At 35.6% G+C, this 24,638-nt stretch overlaps 1 protein-coding gene across 1 annotated transcript; it reads left to right on the top strand.

The window, feature by feature from the left end:
- The first annotated feature begins 2,575 nt into the window (after positions 1-2,575).
- gnb5b (guanine nucleotide binding protein (G protein), beta 5b) lies at positions 2,576-23,979 on the top strand. The gene is made up of 13 exons (XM_048168267.1): positions 2,576-2,952; positions 6,596-6,745; positions 8,919-9,030; positions 10,312-10,448; positions 10,633-10,674; positions 14,089-14,165; positions 14,431-14,563; positions 16,275-16,418; positions 16,758-16,849; positions 20,683-20,731; positions 21,209-21,305; positions 22,850-23,016; positions 23,366-23,979. Exons 2-13 carry the CDS (start codon positions 6,620-6,622, stop codon positions 23,375-23,377), a joined length of 1,188 nt encoding a protein of 395 aa, XP_048024224.1. The 5' UTR covers positions 2,576-2,952; positions 6,596-6,619; the 3' UTR covers positions 23,378-23,979.
- The last annotated feature ends 659 nt before the right edge of the window (positions 23,980-24,638 follow it).

The following is a 24,638-nucleotide window of genomic DNA, read 5'->3' as shown; positions in this document are numbered from 1 at the left end:
CAAATAGGCCTGCTCATAATGCACATACATTCAGGATGTTAACATAAACAAAGAAACTCACCTTTCAGGTGCACACCACTGAAGAGTAAACATTGAACAATCCCAGCCAGGTACGTCACTTTTTGGTGTTCCCTTATAACATTTTCATTGTGGTCTGTGCCAGTCCCGGCTCCAGGACAAATGATTTTGGGGGGGTTATTTTGCGTTAAAAATATTATTAATAAATTACTACTAATAAATAATATATTTTTTAATAATTTACTTGATTTTATGTCTCAAATCACAGTCAATTATTCACTGCACAAAGTGAAACTAAAAACTCAGCGATGAGAGCTCTACTTCAACATGTTCTGATAACACTATTTAACCTTAATTTATTTCTTAATATTTCTCTTGTGGCCCAAACATAGTGAAAAAAATGAGAAGAGATGTAGGTAAACAAGTTGTTTTTTAAAATGAGGAGTTAGCTAACTTATTACAGCGCGTCGGTTATGCGATGTGCTATGAATTATTGAGGGGCGAATTAAAATATTAATTTATTTCTAAAAGTAGCCTAATCATCATCATCATTCAGATCATTGGAGAAGGGGATTGAGATCGCCGGGCCTGGTATGTGCTATTTGCGACACGTTTCTGTATTTGCTTGTGTTGTGAGTATTTGCAGTGCATTTCTGTATTTGCTTGTGTTGAGAACTTTTGCAACACTTTTTTGTATTTGCATGTGTTGTGAACATTTGCAGCACGTTTTTGTATTTGCATGTGTTGTGAACATTTGCAGCACGTTTCTGTATTTGCATGTGTTGTGAACTTTTGCAGCGCGTTTCTGTATTTGCATGTGTTGTGAACTTTTGCAGCGCATGTGTTGTCAAACTGATGAAGATGTTTTCTTTATTTGCTGGTGTTTTTTTCTAATTGCATGTGTTTTCCTCAGTTGCAGCGTGTTGAGCTCTCTCGGCCACCGTAAGAAACTATTGTAATATCATGTTTTATTTGAAGTATGTGTTTTGTGTCAAAGCCATTGATTATGTTTCTCCATGTACAGTGCTATGCAGACTCTGCGATAATGAAATGAAATTCATTGATGTCATTATGTCACAGAGGCTGCGTCTGAAGTAGCATACACTCTTGAGTAGGCAGGCCTACTTATTTTGAATAAGCAATTACTTTGCGACCAACAAAAAGCTAAGTTCTATATAGTATGTGTAGCATGAATGTAAACTGGACGTACTACATTCGCCATGTTGTCGTTATTATGTGACCTACCAGCATAAGTTGTCACTTCACTACCATTCACAAAACCTCTTTTGGGGAAAAGTGTCCATCATATACACTTCAGAATCTCACCAGAAATAATAGGTAATCCAGGTACTTTTTGCCTACTCATTTATGAGTACTGTGAATTCAGACGTACTTCTTTTGTCACATACTGTTTCTCACCTACTATATATTAGAAAAGTATGTGATTTCAGATGCAGCCACTGTATTGTATTAATTTGTCACACTGATTATTAGAAGTGTGGAGCTGCATTTGGAGAAAGATTAGTTTAGATTGCCATCTGCTGGCAATTTACCACACACCACAATTGAAAACTGAAAAACATTAACCATCTCTAACCACCCAAGAACAGGTTATTTGGTTATTTGAAACCCTGTGCAGCACTTCTTGATAATTAAAGTGATAGTTCACCCCAAAATGAAAATACGGTTATCATTTACTCACTCTTATGTCATTCCAAACCTAAAAGACTTTGGTTTATCTTTGAAACTCAAGAGATATTCTTAATGAAACCTGCAAGGTTTCTGTCTCTCTACTGAAAGCCCAAGTAACCAAAACTGAGAAGATCCAAAAACGGTATTGAGCGGTTTAATCCAAGCCTTGTGAAGAGATACAGTAGCTTTATATGTGACACACACAAGCTTCCATGTTTACCATATGTGATGCGCTATATGTTTATGTTTTTATGTAAATAAAAGCCTAAATTAAATCTGTTCGTAATATAAAGTGATTCTATCACTTCACAAGACTTATTAAACCGCTAAATTCATAAGGATTAATTTTATGTCACCTTTATGACCTTTTTTGGGTCTTAATTTTTGATTACCTGCTGCTGGACTTTTTGATCGAGGGACCTCTCGAGTTTCATTGATAATATCTTAATATGTGTTTTGAAGATTAATCAAAGTCTTATGGGTTTAAAACAACATGAGAGTGAGTAATTAATGAACGAATTTTTATTTTTGGGTGAACTATCCTTTTAAGTAAAACTTTGCCAATATAAATGGTTAGAAAGGTATCAAGAGCCAGAGAAAAATAACCTTAGTATGGTTATGCCTGATTGAAGTAACAGTAGCACGTGTTGGCTTAATTCCACCTGGAAAACAGTAGAGGGGGACATTGAGCAGATCATGTTTTTGATGCTACTTTAGGTTCGAAAGTGTCTTAACACTAACAGCCCCCTCTAGTGACGTAAAACTGAAATGTCACAGTGAAACCGCATGACTCTTCTCTCCTCTCTTAATCTGTGCAGCAGGTCAGATGGTGTGGAGACCAATCTCCATGATTTAGCTCAAAACATTTTAGTTTTGCTTTAGTATCAGTGTGTAATACAGAATAAAGTCTGTTGATTAATTTGTCATGCAAAAAAAATAAATGCCAAAGTATAAGATCTAAATGGCTATTTGAAGATCACATAAGTATTTTCACTGCTGTTTCACTGATGAATTATGGGCCTCAGCTTTAACCAGCTTAAGCAGTACTATTTGTGATTGTTTCTGTCCAATGACTGTCTCTGACTGGCTACTATTTCTGCTGGTAAAACTTCTTCAGGGTTAAAACCCTAATGCTACTGTAAGGAGCTTATCGCTTGCCTCTCTCCCAGGCTCAATCCCTTTCTCCTCCCTCTTAAGACTGCAGCCTGCAAGCACACACCTGACACAAACATCTTTTAAAAGGTAAGTTTAAATAAATTGATTCTGTTAACATATACAGTGAATGTGGAGAATGTTATGAGTGGTCTGATGGTGCAACAAATGCATATCTTTTTAATAACATCACAGTTGATCGCTCTGTTTAGGTAAATAGATTTGGTTTGTGACTTTGAATGTAGTGGAAAAGTGAACAATTAATTAAAGTTCCTGTTCTGTTTGTATTTATGTATTTATGAACTTGTTTATTAGTTGGTATTGCATGGGTTTGACATTTTATGCTAGTTTACAACACTTGAATGGAACACTGAAACCAAGATACTAAATGTTTAACCTTGTATGCTCATTTTAACAGCTGATTTTGTTCTATTTTGTTCAGTGCACAAACCATGACATAAATAAACATTTAAAGACCCCATGAAATGGCTTGACAAGCACAGTTTTCTTCCTGTGTTGATGTATTTCCTATTGAAACAGGAAGTTTGGTCAGGACATAATGAAGAGTGTATCATTAAAAAAAAAAAAAAAAAAAAAAACTTGCTACTTGCTAGTCAGAGGCAGGTTCAATGGAGTTCTGAATAGAACCTTAGCATTCTTGACTCAATTTTAAAGAACACTTTATGCCAACAAGGCTTTGTAAGGTGAAATGTCTTCAATGATTACATAATGCTTTCATGCTTAATGGGTTATTTCAAATTTTTTAGTGATAAAGTATGTTTACGAGTTGTTTAACTCATAAAATTTAATTAAAATTAAAAATAAAACAAAAATGAATTAGTTGATTAAAACCAAATCAATAAAATTATCCCATGATGGGAACTGCTAAAAGGTTCTATATATGAAGTGTCTGACAGAACTTTTTAAAGCCCAAAGTATTCTTTGGCTGTGTTCTACGACGGTCAGCGCTCTATCTGCGTGACAATTTTCGTCATAAGGAGGGACATCCGTGTGTACTGCCCAATTTTTGTAGCCTGGGTGCCAGCCCGAACCCCGCCCACAACATTTTTTGGACGGGAAGTTCGGTCTGGACTCGATCCATTGTGGAGTAATTATGCTCGGCTCCCAGAAGGCCGAGCCAATCAAATTGCCAGGGCGGGCTTTAATCGATGATGGACAGGCTATCTGCGGTTACGTAACCACCCACGTCATCAAAGAGCGCTTGGGGAGTTTGATTGACAAGCGATCTAACCAATCAGAATGCCGCATCCGCCATTTTGTCCGTCAAAGCAGTCAGGAGTTAGAAGATTAACATCGGTGGAGTTAAACTTGAAAAATTGTGCATACTGACGTCTTTCCGCGTTTGAAACAACATTCATTCTCATGTTCATTCATGTTTATTTGATGCTATAAATGGACTAGTAGGAAGAGATGATCGGTTAACGAGCCTCTTGAGCTGAGGCGCTACAGCAATCTGTCACGACCATGGTCACGACACATTAAAGAGCCACAAAACGGTTTTTATTGTTAGAATTTTTTTAATAACTACACAGTTTGAAAGCTGGGACTTTGTTTAATATCATAAGTAACCTGCTCTGTCTGTTTCCTCTTTGCTCCGCGATGTATTTTCCACTCTGTGTGGCGTGACAGCGCCACGGCTTGTCGGACAAAGCAACAGTAACTAAGCGGGGCGAGTCTTTGCGAAAGGTCAATTAGTTTACAACAATGATGGCTGTTGTTGAAGAACTGAGATGTGTAGATTCCGCCATCACGTCCGTTATAGAAGATATCGACAGCGCATTAATTTTAAAAGAGGAACAGAGGACCGCGATCAAGGCATTTGTCGATGGGAAAGATGTCTTTGCCGTCCTTCCTACGGGATTCGGCAAAAGTTTGATTTATCAATATATAGCTCAACACGTTTAGTCCTATTGTTTAAATCAATGTATCACAGCAGCCGCCGAGCGAACGCACAGAGTAACGTAATAACATCATTTTCAACACACTCAAATGTATCTAATAATAAACAGAGCTGCATTACCTCATACTCATGACCGGAAAAGCGGAAGTGGCACCAGCGACTGTGTCATATTAAAAGTTCTGCTGCTCGTGAGGTGTGTGTTGCACAATCGTTCCAGCGGCCTTGTTCAGCTCCCACAACACTCAGTCCTGCTCTGCTTCATACTACAGTAAGGTTAATAATCGCATCCATGAACATGATTTCTTCTTGACTCCAATCCCTATTCTTTTGCACCGTCCGTTGAGATGGAGACCACATGTCCCAAGATTCTGCTCTAAAACTTGGCGTCATCAAGCTACGCCTTTGTTTTGAATAGGCTTCTAGCGACCTCTAGCGGACAAAATTATTACATATTGTACCTTTAAGGTTCTATATAGCTCTTTTTTTTCTAAGAGTATATTATTAGAGTATGAAACATTCTCAATACAGAGAGCATTCTGTAAACAAATCTGCAATATTTTTAGTCCATTTTCCCAGAAGAGAAATACTGTACATTTTAAAAGTGTAGGGTACAAACGGTTTAAATGCGGACTAGGGTAAAGTGTGCGTTTGATTTTGTTTTACTCTAAACCACTAGATGGCACAAAAACATACTGCAGCACTTTCCTAAACATAATCGATTCTGTATAATCAAATATATAATGAAATATATTTTGGGACAAAGGTCTTATTAATGATTTTAAGTTTTAAAGCTAATTAAATAAACAGTTTCTGGAGAATATAGTATTTGAAAACTATTGTATTTGGGGTAAAAAGCACACCTACTGTTGGGGTTAAAAGCACAATAATTGATTTGATTTGGATGACTTTCCCATTTGTTGACATGACAGTTAGATTCAGCTGGTCAATATTATTTTTTTTATTTGTGTCCACCTTAGAGATAATCACCATATTTATAATGAACACAAAAGTAGATATTTTGAAGAATATTAATCATACCATATAATAAAATTACATTTATTGTTACTATAAGGACATTAAAGGGATAGCTCACCAAAACTGAAAATTCTGTCACCATTTACTTTCACTCAGGTTGTTCCAAACCTGTATGCATTTCTTTCTTCTGCTGAACACAAATGAAGATATTCTGAAGAACATAGGTAACCAAAGAGTTGATGGGCCCCGTTGATTTCCATAGTATGGGGGAAAAAAGTATTATTGAAGTCATTGGAGCGCATCAACTGTTTGGTTACCGACATTCTTCAAAATGTCTTCTTTTGTGTTCCGCAGAAGAAAGAAATTCATTCTCTTGAGGGTGAGTAAATGATGAAAGAATTTTCAGTTTTGGATGAACTATCCCTTTTTCCATTAAAATGTTTTTGTATTTTTAAAATGAACATTTTAATGACAGTGTATTTATTAAACAAAAGTAAAGCAAATTATTTTACTTATCAAAACAGAATATGGTACATTTCTGAAGTGATTGTTTTGAACACGTATAGATATTATGCAAACTTATTACTTTATTTCTAAAAATGTTCCATCAGTGTTCAATAAAAAGATATTTTATGGGAGTAGTGAAAAGAAGATTTTCCCATTAGCCACCATTGTATATAATATAATTTTGTCAGCAGCTTTCGGAGTACACTAATATATTGACAACCTCAAACATGGACTCACAGAAGTCATATTTTGATTTCATGTGCTCTGTCAGTGTGTGTCTGGCTTTTGGTTATTGTAAATACATGTTTTTTCCCCTCATCATGTGTACAGGTCCAGCCTCAACCAGACGCAAAGATGTGTGACCAGACATTTTTGGCCATCACGTTTGGCCCGTGTGATAACTGCAGTCAGAACAAACCTCTGATGAATATTTATCTGAAGAATGAGCCCATCAACTACTGCTCGCTGTGTGTGGAGATGGTATGTTATCACACACTTCAGCTGCTCCAGGATCAGTTCAACAACACAATGCTTATTTTAAGACTTTAATCTCTCAGAACATGATTTATATCCTACATTCACTATAAAAAGAAAGACAAAAAAAAGATCTGTTTGTAGAACTTGGCTTAACTTATAATGTCAAGTTGCTTGACTTACAATCATCCATCATTGCTAAAATATAACTCTGAAAAGATTGTTGTATTCAGACTGACAATACATGCTTATGAGGTAAAAAACAAAAAAACAAAAAAAAAACACATGAAATATCACTTTATGTCACAGTCCTCAACACTTTATACATGGAACACAGCACACAAAAACTATTAATTATAATTTTAAGTAGTATTTTAATATATATATATATATTTATGTAAGAAAGAAGGTACGAGAGGCTGTGCTGTATCGTGAATAAGTCAAGGCTGAAGGGTGTTGTTAGGCACGACACGAAGACTTTTATATTGAAAATACTTGTTGTGAACACGGAACAAGACAAATGCTTTGACTAGCGCTGTCAGTCATGGGAAAACCCCTTAACTGTTAAAAGGACAAGATAATACATCAGACATTTAAATAGATTTTTTATTATGACCTGAAGGAAAATGCTAAATCTAAATACAGGTAATAAACTCAGGTTTTATTATCAAACGGTTAGTTCCTGTCCTTAATTCGATTGGTTCTGATTGGTCAATAGCTGTGTTTTATTCACGGTAAAACACGGCTATGACCGCTTCACCCAACGGATCTGTGTATCACTACACAACACCCTTAGCAACCACTCTTAGCAACATAAACTGTTTGTTCTCAATTGATATTGTTCATTGAAGCTTTTGTGAGTGAGTTTATTACCTGCATTCAGATTTAGCATTTTCCTTCAGGTCAGTCCTATGTTCATAATAAAAAATCTGTTTAAATGTCCGATGTATTATCTTGTCCTTTTAACAGTTAAGGGGTTTTCCCGTGACTGACAGAGCTAGTCAAAGCATTTGTCAGTTGCGCCTTGTTCCGTGTTCATAAAAATTCAGTCTTTTCAATGTAAAAGTCTTCGCTACCGACTGACACATTCATAACGACAGTCTTTGCCACCATCTACTGGTTGTGCTGTATTGTGAATAAGTCACAGCTGAAGGGGTTGTAGGCTTCAGCCATGGCTTATGCACAATACAGCACAGCCTTGAGTACATTATTGCTTACTTATAAATTTATAAGTACTTTTTTTGCTTACTTATAAAGTAAAAACTGTATCAAGATGTATTATACTTCTGCTGAAATGTGTTCATTTTTTTCTTTACATTTTTTATCAACACATTTATTGAATGTTTATGCTCTTTTTAATCTTTTTAAACATTTCTGAGATTTATTTATCTGGACAGTTCTGAGGTGAAATGAGGGATTTGTGAAGGGTAATTACATTGTTACAACACATTGTTTTGGTAACAATGATGAGAGTAAATCTTGATGCAAATATTAGTTTTTTTGTTTCAGCATATTTGTTTGATCTAAGATTAATTTTTATAGTGTTAAATTGTCACTTGGAAATCTTAAAAACTGTTACACCTGCTAACGTTGTGATACTTTTGTCCTGTTGATTGAATGGCTCAGAGTATTAGTCTTACAGAGGTGAAGGATACTGTAAAACATCCTCTTGTCATCACTTACACATAACACGTGTTTAAAGTGCTTTATCTAAAGCTCTCTGAAAACAGGCTCTTAGAGAGCAGCACTCTTATAGACCACCAATACCAACATGTATTTGTGTTGAATTACAAAAGTAACCAATCAAATAGCCAACCAAATCAAATACAAATACAGTACCTATACAAACGCTATTAATTGATAAAAAGTTACATAAAAAATAACAACTAACAATTTAAATGGGAAATTACTTTGATGGAAGAAAAATCAAGCAACGCGATTTAGAAACATAAATTTTCTAGGCTGAGTGAAACGATATAAATCAAATATAAATGTGATTTTGGTCTTCAGTCAGTGAGCTCCAGAAATAAATGTGATGCTGATGGTGGTGATGTGTCACGTGACGCTTGCGCTAACGTCAGAGCATCATCAGCTGTGCAGACTGTGCAGTATCAGTCTCGGCTCATGATAAAGAGCATATTTTCTGACCCATCCGTCATCCATCTGTGTTTTATTAAAGATGGCCTGTCAGGGACTGGCGAAGGGCGAAACCATCCACACACTGAAAGCGGAGTCTGAGTCTTTGAAATCCAAACTAGAGGAGGAGAGAGCCAAACTACACGACGTCGAGCGTGAGTAAAACACTCAGCGGCTGTGTGTCAAAACCTAGCGAGCTGCCTAGCTAGACTGCATTTATTGACATCACAGGTAATGCGCGAGATGCCAAATATGTGGGCAGCTCGATTTGAAATGCAGAAGTATCTACCAAACACGACCGTAAGAGATTAATGCATTTCTTCGATGTTTAATCGTTTTAATATTATGAGGCCCTGGATATAAATGTTTAGGTCAAGATTTAGATTTAAATTTAACCTTTAAATTTTAACTACGATTTAGGCCTGTATTAAACATTTTAAAATTTTAATATTGTTAAAAAAATCTTGAAACTGCTGTCCAGGCTTTTAAAGAAGTTCCAAGAAGTCATGGAAAAACATAAACAATGGATGGCCAACACTGAAGTTCTTCATTCGTAAAAGGTTTAGAACTAACCAGGGAATGACTGATAGATATTTTATCAAATATACATGTTAAAGGGGTCATGAACTATATATTTTTTTATTATTTTATAATGTTTTCAGATGTGCACTTATAATGTTAGTATGATTTTTATATCAAAAATGGTCATAATTTAGAACTAAAAGGCCATTTTCGACCCTGATTTTACCCCTCTGAATGCTTTGAATGCTCTGCAGGAAGAGGCGTGGAAGAGAACACTCAATATTAAATGATCCCCATGTTTGCCTACGTTTTTTTATTCCTTTATTGTAGGATCCAACATTGCAAGGAAATCTGGTTATATGTATTTGTGAATTGTGTTACAAGAGACAATGGCCTGCACTGATTTCCTGCAAGATTCTGAATGTAGTAAATGTGTCAGTAAAAATGTCACACTGTAACACATTTTTACAGTATATTTTACAATAATATAGTCTGTATTTGTAAAATTACAGTATGATATTGTTTTGCTAAGATGTCTGGGTGGGGTCTAATTTGTTTAGTTTCTTTCCCAGCATTTTAAAAGAAGGAACATGCAGCACAGATTACCAACAAGTAATAAAAATGCAACAATGTAATTTAATTGTGCCGTGATGTATGCCATCATAGTACAGTATCACTGTTGAAATGGAGTATGATATTGTTTGCTTATAATAATTACTGTTGTAAATTGAATTGTATTGTAGGATTGAAAAAATGGCAATTTGTTTGCCATATATCTGTCCAAATATAATAGAGCTGATCATCAATCATGTTACATCTTCCTGATGTTGAGATGTGTTTTCAGTTCTGGTTCAGTTTCAAGTTCTACTTCAGGTGGTCATGTGGTTCATGGAGATTTGTCTTTCTAACTGCAGTGCATCAGGTGGCAGAGAAGATGGAAGCTCTGGGTCAGTTTGTCATGAAGACCCGGAGAACTTTAAAAGGACATGGAAATAAAGTGCTGTGCATGGACTGGTGCCGGGACAAGAGAAGAATCGTCAGCTCCTCTCAGGTAACAGCATGTATTTGTCACAGATAGACACTGATCTGCTGCTTTTAACATTTTGCTAGGATTTTTTTAGTAAATGTCATGTCTTGTCCTAAAGAATTAGAAGCTGAAATACATCAGTTATCAACAATCTTTGTTATATTTATAACTTATAAGTCTTTACTGAAATGTTGAATCTCTCCCATAGGATGGAAAAGTCATTGTGTGGGATGCATATACAACCAATAAGGTAAATCTTTCTATCTGCGTTGAATGATTTTGTAGAAAGATGTTTTGCAGTGCTATAGCAATTCAAAATAATAATCTGCATGTTTTACAGTTGTAATGCACTCTAATGGAAACCCAGGGTATTAGTGCCAAACTAATCCGGCAGCCACATAAACACACACACATTAACACATCAGCCATGCAGAATGTTTTTCTTATGTGTACAAGAAAATTTAAATAATCAGACATATGTGTGTTTTAATAACCTGTGTTCTCATAGTGTGTATGAGTGTGGTGCATCATGAGTTTAAAGGTGCCGTAGAACGTCTTTTTAAAAGGTGTAATATAAGTCTAAGGTGTCCCCTGAATGTGTCTGTGAAGTTTCAGCTCAAAATACCCCATAGATTTTTTTTTATTCATTTTTTTTAACTGCCTATTTTGGGGCATCATTGAAAATGCAACGATTCAGGCTGCGACCCCTTTAAATTCTCGTGCTCCCCGCCCACGGAGCTCGCGCTTGCCACAAACAGCATAAACAAAGTTCACACAGCTAATATAACCCTCAAAATTTATCTTTACAAAGTGTTTGTCATGCAGCATGTCTAATAGCGTAAGTATGGTATTTATTTGGATGTTTACATTTGATTCTGAATGAGTTTGATAGTATGCTTCGTGGCTAAAGCTAACATTACACACTGTTGGAGAGATTTATAAAGAATGAAGTTGGGTTTATGAATTATACAGACTGCAAGTGTTTAAAAAAATAAAAAAATAACGACAGTCTTGTGAATACATTAAGAAACGATGGTAACTTTAACCATATTTAACAGTACATTAGCAACATGCTAACGAAACATTTAGAAAGACAATTTACAAATATCACTAAAAATATCATGATATCATGGATCATGTCAGTTATTATTGCCCCATCTGCCATTTTTCGCTATTGTTCTTGCTTTCTTACCTAGTCTGATGATTCAGCTGTGCACATCCAGACGTCCTGCCCTAGTCTAATGCCTTGAACATGAGCTGGCATATGCAAATATTGGGGGCGTACATATTAATGATCCCGACTGTTACGTAACTGTCGGTGTTATGTTGAGATTCGCCTGTTCTTCAGAGGCCTTTTAAACAAATGAGATTTATATAAGAAGGAGGAAACAATGGTGTTTGAGACTCACTGTATGTCATTTCCATGTACTGAACTCGTTATTTAACTATGCCAAGGTAAATTCAGTTTTTAATTCTAGGCACCTTTAATGAGATGTATGGAGAGAATGAGTTTAAATAAATAATTTAGTTGAAATAAAAACATAAATTTAATTTTAGACATTTTTAGACTTGTTTATATCTGCTACATGGTCAGCTTAGTTATTTAACAAGAACTTCAACCCAGAACTTGATCAGTCACCCATTCCTCATTGTCATATAAACTTGCCTGCCACTTTATTAGGTAAACCTGTTCAACTGCTCGTTAATGCAGATATCTAATCAGCCAATCACATAGAAAATTTGTGTATTCGATTGGAATCTGATCTAAAATGATTGACATCCACATTGTGTATCGCAACTGTTCAGATCCGATTTGTGTGTCCGTGCCGCTCTTTCGTGTTCTGGAATATCTGCATTGGTTTCTATTGCAATGACGTTGCGCTGGTAGGTATATGCCACAAACATCAACAACAACCGCAACATAGAGGGGTTTGCAATAGAGATATTGTCTTATTTACAACATGACAACGTGTAGCCGGCGTGCTGAACTACTGCGTTGGACTGACAGTCCGAATGAAGCCATAGACATAGGGTGCTTCTCAATCAGCTCCCTAGTTCAGTAGTGAGAGCAATGATCAGGGAGTCAGCCATTCTCAATCGCAAAATCCTTCCAGTGCACTGAAACTTTCGCAATGTGTCCCAATGTGTGAAGCAGGGTCCTTACAGTCTTTACCAGTGCCCGAATTCGTATACACAATATACTGATTCACGACCAAGAGAGCTGATTGAGACACACGCATAGTCAAGATGATTTGCTGATTGGCTACAGCAGCAGAAGACCAGACTGGATTCCACTCTTGTCAGCTAAGAACAGGAAACCGTTTTGCAGGGGTTCACCAGATTTGCACAATAGAAGATTGGAAAAACGTTGCCTGGTCTGATGAGTCTTTCTGCTGCGACATTCAGATGGTAGGGTCCGAATTTGGTGTAAACAACATGAAAGCATGGATCCATCCTGCCTTGTATCAAGGATTCAGGCTGCTGCTGGTGGTCTAATGATGTGGGGGATAATTTCTTGGCATACTTTGGGCCCCTGTAACAATTGAGCATCGTTTAAACACCACAGCCTACCTGAGTATTGTTGCTGATCATGTCCATCCACAGTGCACCCATATTCTGATGGCTACTTCCAGCAGGATAACCTCTCACAAAGCTTAAATCATCTCAAACTTGTTTCTTGAACATGAGTTCACTATACTCAAATGGCCTCCACAGTCACTAGATCTCCAGTAGAGCACCTTTGGGATGTGGTGGAACAGGAGATTCACATCATGGATGTGCAGACGACAAATATACAGCAACTGCGTGATGCTATCATGTCAATATGGATCAATATCTCTGTGGAATGTTTCCAGCACCTTGTTGAATCTATACCACAAAAAAATGAGGCAGTTCTGAAGGCAAAATAGGGCCCAACATGGTGCTAGCAAGGTGTACCTAATAAAGTGGCCAGTGAGAGTATATAAGTATTATGCTGCTTATGACATGGATACTTACAAGTATATAAATATAGATGTAAATGAATTCATGACATGAAAAGAAAAAAGAGTGTGGAATGATACAAAAGTCTATAAAATTAGTTGCCTGCATTTCTTTTTCAAGTTAAATTACAAGTTAGTTTGAACATTTTCATTCTGCTAAAATACTAAAAAAGTTGTCTTATAAAAACATTGCCCATTTAGCACATAATAATATACATACACTCCACAACAATTAAATTATATATTATGCAATATATTTTGGTATTCAAATCAGGATTACTAGGGGGAGATTACTGAAATACAACACTGGTTTGGCAAATTCAGTTTCTTAAGAGCACTTGACATGCATAGACTCGGCATACAAAAAAAGTGGCAATCAACAACAACAACAACAAAAAGAAAAGAAAAACAATAGCAGAAACAGAATAAGCAATGCAAAACTAACAAACATTTTTTTATAACTGGCAACCAATCACTTAATGCAAAGTAAAAAAAAAAATCATGGTATTGCTGCAGTTCTGGCCATGTTATTTGTCATCTTTTTGTGTAATTCTGATTCTTTTAAGTAGTTCTGTGCTTAATTACCTTGATTTTTAATAAATACCTGCAAAATGCATCCTCAGCTTTTGTCTTTGTCATATTTGTAAGAATGTAAACATTTTTTTGTGATGTGTGCTGTACAGGAGCATGCAGTCACTATGCCCTGCACCTGGGTCATGGCTTGTGCTTATGCCCCCTCTGGCTGTGCTGTGGCTTGTGGGTAAGTCATGAGAGTTTCATGAGTGTAATAATAATTAAAGGTCAACACTGTATTAACTACAGAGAATATGAGAATGTATTGTATTATTGTATATGCTGTATTATATGAGAGTCCTACACAGAGTACAGCTTTCAGGTCATAATTAAAAGCAAATAAAGTGCAGCTCTGAGATTCTAATGAAATCCATATATCTAGTAAAAATATAGCTTATTATTTGCTGTGCATTTGTGCAGAGTCGTCAAATCTCTCTTTGTCTTTCATTCAGTGGTTTGGATAATAAATGCTCCGTCTATCCACTCTCTTTGGATAAAAATGAGAACTTGGCAGCTAAGAAGAAATCTGTGGCCATGCACACCAACTATCTGTCTTCCTGCAGCTTCACCAACTCTGATATGCAGGTAAGCGTGTGTGTGTGTGTGTGTGTGTGTGTGTGTGTGTGTGTGTGTGTGTGTGTGTGCGTGTGTGTGAATGTTAACTGAAATAAAATATACAAAAACTTAAACTTATTTTATTTCAGCTACTTTCTTATTTTTAAGAATATTTTCTCCAGTAAATAAAAAAAAAACTAATTCAAAATATGAATAAAAACTATAATAGTATCTCAATAATACTGAAACAACACTGATATATATATACTCTTGGACTAGACAGCTCAGTAATGGTAACACTCTTAAACAGCATGCAATATTAAATACAATTCTATACTTTTACAACAAGGAGCATTCTAAATAACACCACACTCTTTGTGAGGATTTGGACCCAAACCTGGCCAGAACTTACCATCATCTTCTATTTGTAGTGAGTTTTAATGCTGTATCTATTACAAATGCATTCAGTTTTCAGAGTAAATTAAAGGTAATAATTGTTCCACTCTAAAAGTTTTACTTCTCAAAGTAATAGTGCTTAAGAAAAATGTTTAGAATGCTTCAATCATATATATTTGTTTGGTTGTGGAATAAATTGAGATTATTTCATCTACTGGTATCAGTACAGCTGAGTGTAGACTGCAGTGCGCTGTGTTCGTAGATGGTCAAATTGTGTTAATTCATAGTTTATTAATTCAGCTTTAATCAGTGTGTCTATGGCAGTAATGAGTCTATAAAGATTCGGCTGATATTTATAGAACATGCACACATTACTCATAGCAAATATCACAGCAGTCCCCTAAAGTTCCCCTGATGTGATTTTTACTTTTAAAAATAACCTTGTCATACAATACAGCTTTTTTATTGAATGCACATTGTTGTGCCTTTTCAGCATGAGTCCTGTGTATTGGTCTGTTCTGTGACAGTCTTTTGAAATAATTACTTTTAAAAATAATCACTACAGTTTTCTGCGGGTTTATGTTGATCATGAGTGTGGGGTTTTCTCTCTCTGCACCATTACATCAAAGATTGTTCCTCTTTCTTGATTAAGTTTCTGTCAGGGACAATAAAGATCGAAAAAGATGAAGTGAAAGATTTTGTTACGTCAAGGCAGGTGATTCAATACATCTATTAATAGAGCCAAAGAAAGTGAAAATTCCATGGTTTTGCGGTTTTAACTACTGAACAGATTTAAAAGGTTAGTTCTCCCAAAATGCAAAACTCTGTCGTCATCTACTCACCCTCATGTCGAGAGAAAAAGGGCCAAACTGTGGCTGGTCTTTTTTCTATGGTCTTCAGGTCAGATGAGGAAAAAGCATACAGTATGTTGTATTGCTGTATGTGTTTGTGGTAATGAGCTAATGATCAATACCTCCACTAGAGGGGGATACAGGTGTTATATTTCTTGCTGTGAATGTTATCAGTCTTCCAGGTCATTGCAAAATGTCAGAAAGAATTTAAAGTGAACTGTACTCTTAAAAACAAAGGTTCTTTATTGGCATCGATGGGTCCATGAAGAACCTTTAACATCCATGGAAACTTTCCATTGCACAAAAGGTTCTTTATTCTGGAAAAAGGTTTTTTAAAATGTTAAGAAACTAAGAAAAAAGAAATCTTAACAAATAGTTCTTTGAGGAACCAAAACCATTGCACTGATGCAAAACCCCCCTTTTGGAAACTTTATTTTTAAGAGTGTATCTATTTATTCAAGGCAGACATAAAGGTCTTTGTGTATGTGTTTCAGATTCTGACATCAAGTGGTGATGGGACATGTGCATTATGGGATGTTGAGAGTGGACAGCTGCTGCAGAGTTTCCATGGTCACTCGGCTGACGTTCTCTCATTGGACCTTGCCCCCTCTGAGACTGGAAACACCTTTGTATCAGGGGTCAGATCCTCAAAATATCATCTCCACTTATACACACACACACATCCCAACCCCACTTACGTGTTCACTGTAACGTGAGATTACTATCATTACAGCTGAATCAGTGAAATACTCATTTCATTTTATAAAGGTGAAAGAAAGCACTGATTAAAAATGATCATTTCTTAATGGTATTAACATTACTCATGTTGATTGATTTTACCTGTTAGGATGTTGTTCAGTTACAATGTCAGTTTGGGTTATGTGCAGCTATTTTTAGGTCATCGTTCTCCTGAGGTCCACCCTGTTGTGTGCGAGTGTTGTTCCGCAGGTCTCTAAAGTGCTTTGTGTGTGTTTCAGGGCTGTGATAAGAAGGCTAATGTGTGGGACATGCGCTCGGGACAGAATGTTCAGTCCTTTGAGACCCATGAGTCTGACATCAACAGTGTGAAGTGAGTGAGCCACAGCCTGGCATTTTCTGATAATGAAGCTACGTTCACACCACAGTTGAACGATGCCCAGATCCAATTCTTTTCCCTCACTGCATGACATTGTGAACAACAACAGAAATTAAAATTTTCACAATCTGACATCAGTGCAAACAGTCAGGTTGAAGTCCGCACAATGTTTATGTCGATCTAATGATATTCATTAAAATTGCTCAGTCAGCATGAAGAAGCCAAAGGACAACAAAAGCAGTCATTGGTGTGATGTTGAGTTGTTATTTAGTTAGGGCTATAGTTTTATGACATTCAAAAATACTGTATATATGAACACTACTGGTTAAAATTTTTTAAGAAGTCTCTTATGCTCAGCAAGGCTGAAAAAGCTGAATTTTCAGCAGCCATTACTCCAGTCGTTCTAATATGCTGATTTGTTTCTTAAAGGGATAGTTCACCCAAAAATGAAAATTATCCCATGATTTACTCACCCTCAAGCCATCCTAGGTGTATATGACTATCTTCTTTCAGACGCACACAATCTGAGATATATTTAAAAATATCCTTAGTTCTCCAAGGTTTATAATGGTTGTGAATGGGGGGCCATGTTTTGAAGCCAAAAAAAAAAAAAAAGTAATCCATATGACTCCAGTGGGTTAATAAAGGTCTTCTGAAGTGAAGCGATGCGTTTTTGTAAGAAAAATATCCATATTTAAAACTTTATAAATTCAAATAACTAGCTTCCGGCGGACGACCGTACGCAGAATGCGCAAGTCGATTTGTGGTGGAAGAGTATCCTTTGACCTGACGCACAATGTAAGGACGAACGTGGAGGTGCAGAGGATAGTGCAAAACAAATCACTGGTCACGAATTATAAGTCTAAAAAGATCATTTTTAACGAGAAATGTCGGGGCATTACGATATAAGAGAAGAGGAGCTTGAGTTTGTTGCACAGCCCTATTTGTTTGAACCGCGAGAGGCATCTAAGCTTACAATACTCCTACATCCTGCGTCATACATCATGTCAACATGAACTAACAAAGAACAATGCATTTGTTTCAGTATTTATTAATCTTTGTAAATGTTAGTTAATAAAAATCCTGCTGTTCATTGTTTGTTCGTGTTAGTTGATAGTGCAACTAATGTTAACAAGCACAGCATTTGATTTTAATCATGTTTTAGTAAATATTTAAATTAACATTAATAGATTAATAAATGCTGTAGAAGTATTGTTAATTTTTTGTTCATGTTAACTAAAGTAGTAAACTAATTTATAACTTATTGTAAAGTGTTACCGTTTTTTCAAGAAATTTTGAAACATTAAGTTAACCAAAATTAACAGTAAAGACATTTATAATGTTACAACAGATTTCTATTTTAAATAAATGCTGAACTATCTATTCATCAAAGAATAAAAAGTATCAGTTTTCACAAAAATATTAAGCTGAAAAAATGGTTTTCAACATTGATAATAATAAGTACGGTGGCCCAGTAGTGCACAACACAACCAATTTAAAAAAGCAAACATAAGTTCACAACACAACGGAATAAAGCCACAACACAACGAAATCAAGCCACAACACAACGAAATAAAGCCACAACACAACGAAATAAAGCCACAACACAACGGAATCAAGCCACAACACAACGAAATCAAGCCACAACATAACAAAATAAAGCCACAACACAACGGAATCAAGCCACAACACAACGGAATAAAGCCACAACACAACAAAATCAAGCCACAACACAACGGAATAAAGCCACAACACAATGAAATCAAGCTACAACACAACGGAATAAAGCCACAATACAACGAAATCAAGCTACAACACAACGGAATAAAGCCACAACACAATGAAATCAAGCCACAACACAACGGAATAAAGCCACAACACAACGAAATCAAGCTACAACACAACGGAATAAAGCCACAACACAACGAAATCAAGCCACAACACAACGGAATAAAGCCACAACACAACAAAATCAAGCTACAACACAACATAATAAAGCCACAACACAACATTTCGTTGTATTGTGGCTTTATTCCGTTGTGTTGTGTGACTTTATTCCGTTGTGTTGTGGCTTTATTCCGTTGTGTTGTGAACTTATGTTTGCTTTTTTAATTTCGTTGTGTTGTGCACTACTGGGCCACCGTAAATAAGAGCCATTAAAGGGTTAGTTCACCCAAAAGTGAAAATTCTGTCATTAATTACTCACCCTCATGCCGTTCCACACCCGTAAGACCTTTGTTAATCTTCAGAACACAAATTAAGATATTTTAGTTGAAATCCGATGGCTCTGAGAGGCCTTCATAGGGAGCACAATGAATCAGTCTATCGAAACTTCTGTTCGGAGCGCCAAAGTCACATGATTTCAGCCGTTGGCAGTTTGACACGCGATCTGAATCATGATTCGATACACTGATTCATTGTGCTCCAATGCTTCCTGAAGCAGTGTTTTGAAATCGGCCATCCCTAAATAATTCGTTATTTTGATTTTTTGGCGCACCAAAAATATTCTCGTCACTTTATAATATTAATATTGAACCACTGTACTCACATGAACTGATTTAAATATGTTTTTAGTACCTTTATGGATCTTGACAGAGGAAGTGTCATTGCTCCCTATGAAGGCCTCTCAGAGCCATCGGATTTCAACTAAAATATCTTAATTTGTGTTCCGAAGATTAACAAAGGTCTTACAGGTGTGGAACGACATGAGGGTAAGTAATAAATTACAGAATTTTCATTTTTGGGTGAGCTAACCCTTTAATAATTGAGCACCAATAATAACTGAAGGAAACTGAGCACCAAATCACAGCATCACAGGAACAAATTAAATTTTAAAATATATTTATATAAATAAGCAAAACAAAGTCATTTCTACAAATGAGAGTGAAAAGACTGTTGGAGAACTGCAAGCAGCAAACACTTGTATTTATCTTACATGAGTAAGATTAATGTCATAAGAGTAAGATTGTGTCCATAAATTGAGGGACAGTTATTATTCAATTATGCAGATTTGTATGGAGTTCAATATTCACATTTTCTGCTTCAGTGTAATTGAAATATAGAATCTGTGTTTTTTTGTCAGTGTGTGAAAGTAAGTGAAGAGCTGCATAAGTCTACCTCATTGTCTTTAAACACACTATGTACATCCAAACAATACATCCATATGTGTGTTGAACATTTAATTTTAAAACCATCGGCACCAGTTGGTCCTCCTTCTGCTGCTATAATGGCTTCCACTCGTCTGGGAAGGATTTCCACTAGATGTTGCATCATGCCTGTAAGGGATTTGCTCATACTCAAGAGTATTAGTGAGGTCAGGCGCTGATGTTGGAGGATGAGTTTTGGCTCAGCTGCCATTTCAATTCATACCAACGGTGTTCATCTGGGTTATGTGCAGGCCAGTTCTTCCATATCGAATTCAGTAAAGCATTTCTGGTAACACTTTACAATAGTCCCCTTTGTTAATTACAGTGGATATAAAAAGTCTACACACCCCTGTTAAAACAGCTGTTTTTTTTGTGTGTTTTTTTTGTAATGTAAAAAAATGAAACAAAGAGAAATCATATCAGAACATTTTATGTACCTTTTATAAATGTTCAAAGCTGAAATAGCCAAACCTGTTTATTGGAAAGGAATGTCCACATAATTTTCACCATGTAATGCACAGTATATACTTTGATGATAAAATGGTAAAATATCACGTTACCAGAGAAACAAATCAGATCTGAACAGAGAGTTGGAATTGGGAATTTGCGGTGTGAACATGGCCATAGTGATTTCTGTGTTTGATGTGTCTATGGAAATTTTAACCCTTTATATGAATGCAGGTATTACCCCAGTGGAGATGCTTTTGCATCTGGATCTGATGATGCTACGGTATGTTTTTCTACATTACAACACACCAGATACCCCATATTATTTCAAAACAATAATCAATAGGCAAAGATTACAAAGAATTGCCAGAAGAGTCACAATCAATAATATAAAACCTGTTGCCCTGATTAATAGTCCCCCTCCAAAACACACACATCCTCTTGAGTCAATTAACTTGATCACATGATGATCTTTTAATAATGTTGAGTTGATGGAATTAGGTTTAGAGACACTCAGCTGACTGTGAGACATACTCAATTGACTGTGAGTGTATTAGCATATAAGTGTATGTGTGTATTTAGTTTATCTAATGTTGTTACTGTTTATTCCTGTTCAAGGTCCATGCAACATGTCTTCGTCTTCAAATCAAATTAAATCATGTAACCTTTTAGTCACCCAATAATCAATGAAATGCAATGTGTCAAACTCTGTGAGTCCATACTAAGCTCCATCTCACGGTGAACTTTCATGTTGTTTCAGTGTCGTCTGTATGACCTGCGAGCTGACCGTGAGGTGGCCATCTATTCCAAAGAAAGCATCATTTTTGGAGCCTCTAGTGTGGACTTTTCCCTTAGTGGTAAGAAAGCAGACTTAGAGCCTTCAAGCATGATGAAAATATATATGAATAAATGTAATAATTTATCAAAAATCATCACATCTTTCCAATTTTTTTTTTTTTTTTACTCTATTGAGTATAAAAGGAGACATTCAGCAAAATATCCTATGTGTTCTTTTCCATACAGTGAAAGTGAATGTGTACTTCACCATAAAGGAACCACAGAAGTATCATAATTGTGCTCTGTATGCTATATTCCTAGCCCTTTCCTATTCCTAGGATGATTCACACAAAAATATAAATGCCTTTGTGTGTTTTTTTTCTCCATACAAGTCAATAGGATCCCATATCATTTTGGACCCCATTGACTTCCATTGTACTGTATAGGCAAAAAACATTCCTCAAAAATATCTGTTCCACAGAAGAAAACCATAAAAGAATTTATACATGATGAAATATCTCTTTAAAACATGTCATGCCAGGTTTGATATCAATCATTCTTGGTTTATGAGTGTTTCATCTTTGATGCCAAACAGGATGTGACATGTTTTGTGCAACATAACTGAAAGTATGAAAATGAATTTATTTTTTTTCTCACACAAAAGCTATAATATGGCACCAGAATACTTATATTGTGCACAATTCTACACTTAACTTATACATTTATGGTACTTTTGTGCTTTTTAAAGCTAGAAATGCCATTTATTTTCAGAGAGCTATATTTCTCCTTTATGTTTCATGGAAGAAAGTCATGTTGGTTTGAAACAGCATGAGGTTGAGTAAATGATGACAGAATTTTCATTCCCTTATTTCGGTACACAGGCCACATGTTTAATACTGACAGATATCTGCTGTATTTAAACTCTGAGTTAACAGAGTCAGATGACAGAACAGGCAAATGTATCAGCTGTGATGCCCACGCTTACCATGATAGCATGACTAATATGTCCCACTAGTGAGTATAGACCTGTGGCAGTTATATTGCTCAAGAACAGGATTATGGATAATGTACTATAGGCCTAGACTGTATACGTTTTACTAGATAGTGTTCAGTGCTGCTGACTTTGCTGCTGACACACATTTGTTTCTACCTATGTCTAAGTCAATATGTATATGGTTCAAAAACTGAGATAGGAGAAATTTTCAAAAATGAAGACTTGAATATGACAATTGTGTCATCATTTACTCACTTCCATGTTTTTCCAAACTTGTATTTCTTTCTTCTGTGGAACCCAAAAGGAGAAGTTTAGCTGAATCTCTTTTTTTCCCTTACAATGAAGTGGCAAGCTCCTAAAAGGACCCAAAGTTCCACAAAAGTCCAGCACTATCATCAAAGTCTTCTGAACAAATAACAAACAGGAGTGATTAAAAGAAGATTAAAAATATCTTTGATCTCAGACAAGTTATTACTGACGAATTTTGCAATATCAACACTGTTATTTTCCTGTTTATTACTGTGAAGCTGATATATATATATAAATGTGACTAGACTTGACTTAATAATGCTATAGTAAACAATAGCTTTTTCCATCCTTCCCTTTTTTCCTACTCTGTTTTTTCCACAGGGCGATTGCTGTTTGCAGGACATAATGACTATACCATTAACGTTTGGGATGTCCTGAAAGGTACCAGAGTGGCGATTCTCTTTGGCCATGAAAATCGGGTCAGCACTGTCAGAGTGTCCCCAGATGGTACCGCATTCTGCTCAGGGTCATGGGATAACACTTTGCGGGTGAGTGTCCGCTTCAGGTCATATAGAAAAAATGACTTACGCAATGTATAACGTGGTTTTGCTCTTTACTGGCATCGGGGGCTTTAGATGAAAGTGAAGGGACTGGCCGTGGTTATAGGTGTTTTACACCATCCTGTGGTGTCTGTCCCGAGAGCAGCAGGGGAATTACGCAACATAGGTCATAGTTTCCCCATGATCTGCTCTTAATATACTTAATAAGTAAAAATAAGATATTTCTTTGTTCCTCTTTTGCGAATTAGCGCATCGTTGTGAGGATCATCTTGGTTTGTATTTTGAATAAATAAAGAAATCTTTGATCTTTTAATTCCATCTCATTTCTTTGTTGCAGATCTGGGCTTGAGGAGTTGTCCTGGACCAGTGTGAGAAGAGATGTTTGTACTTATGCTTCTCAACATCACAGCACACAGTCGGACTGTAGGGATTCTTACATAGAGATCCAGACTTTTTTTATTATCTTAGCACAATTAAATGTCTCTCTTCCTTGGCTTCTCACCAAAATAAATATATAAAATACACAATTTGAAAAGGACTGCTGTTCAAGTATTAGTTTGTAAAATATTTTTTTAAAATTAAAAATCGAAATGTTTGAATATAATTATCCATACTTTTGTAGGTATATTTTATGGTAATGATTTGTAGAGTAGATTCAGTACTTGCGCACCTGGCTTATCAAACAGATATATATCTAGAAATCTGAAATTTATTTATTATATATATAAAATCATGAATGCGTTTTGCTTGCTAGACTACAATGTCAAAAATGTAGAGAAGTGTTAAGTGTTTTTCATATCAAGTGTAATATTGTTGATCAAATTCAACAATTAATCACAATTAGCTGATTGCTTTGTCTGTCAACATCAGTATTGTTAGTTTCCTAATAATATGCACTCTGTTCACTGTTTGTTGTCTCTTTATTCAGGAAAATTAAATGTAATAAGGTAATTTCTTGTTTTTGTGTATTTTTTAGTGTTTATACTTTGTGATGGAGGTGGTTAAATGTGTGAACACAACCATTTTTTTTTTAAATATTAAATAAATACATGTTAATAAGTGCAAAAGTCAACACATCAAAACAACTGGAAAATCTTCAACAGAACTACATATTCTAAGTAAATCTGATTATTATGTTTATAAATCTAATTATTACATGTACTTTTTATTTGAGAATAATGATCCATTTTGATTTATAGAGTGATAAGAGTAATGACATTATGTTTATCTATACAAACATAGTGTCGTAATACTCAAAACAGAAAATCAATCTCAATCAGAACTAGAACATAAGTTTTAGTGCTTTTACAGCATTACATGCTTTCAGAGCGTTGTGGTTTTTAGCTTAAGTTTATATATAATTTAAAATCATTTATATAATGTAAGAAATTAGCCCACTTCTTTTTGTGTATATGGTACTTAAAACAAGTAGTTGCATAATTTTGCTGCAAGGAAAGAAACAGAACAAAGAACATTTCTTATTTGTTTTAAAGCATAAACATCACCAATATTTCCATGTCAATGTTAATTTCCATCAAAGCACAATTTCTCACCACATTCACTGAAATTGCTTTACAAACAATATCAAATTCTCTTGGTTTAACTGGTAA

The sequence above is a fragment of the Megalobrama amblycephala genome, linkage group LG19, assembly GCF_018812025.1.
Source record: "Megalobrama amblycephala isolate DHTTF-2021 linkage group LG19, ASM1881202v1, whole genome shotgun sequence".
In the NCBI taxonomy this organism is placed as follows: Eukaryota; Metazoa; Chordata; class Actinopteri; order Cypriniformes; family Xenocyprididae; genus Megalobrama; species Megalobrama amblycephala.
This window is presented reverse-complemented; position numbering and strand designations above follow the sequence as displayed.

What these genes read in the sequence shown, in the direction of transcription:
- gnb5b (XM_048168267.1), top strand. Translation starts at nt 6,620, where the DNA reads ATGTGTGACCAGACATTTTTGGCCATCACGTTTGGCCCGTGTGATAAC. An exon ending in GCTCGCTGTGTGTGGAGATG is followed by an intron (nt 6,746 to 8,918) that starts GTATGTTATCAC and finishes GTTTTATTAAAG; the next exon opens with ATGGCCTGTCAGGGACTGGC. An exon ending in GAAACACCTTTGTATCAGGG is followed by an intron (nt 16,419 to 16,757) that starts GTCAGATCCTCA and finishes TGTGTGTTTCAG; the next exon opens with GGCTGTGATAAGAAGGCTAA.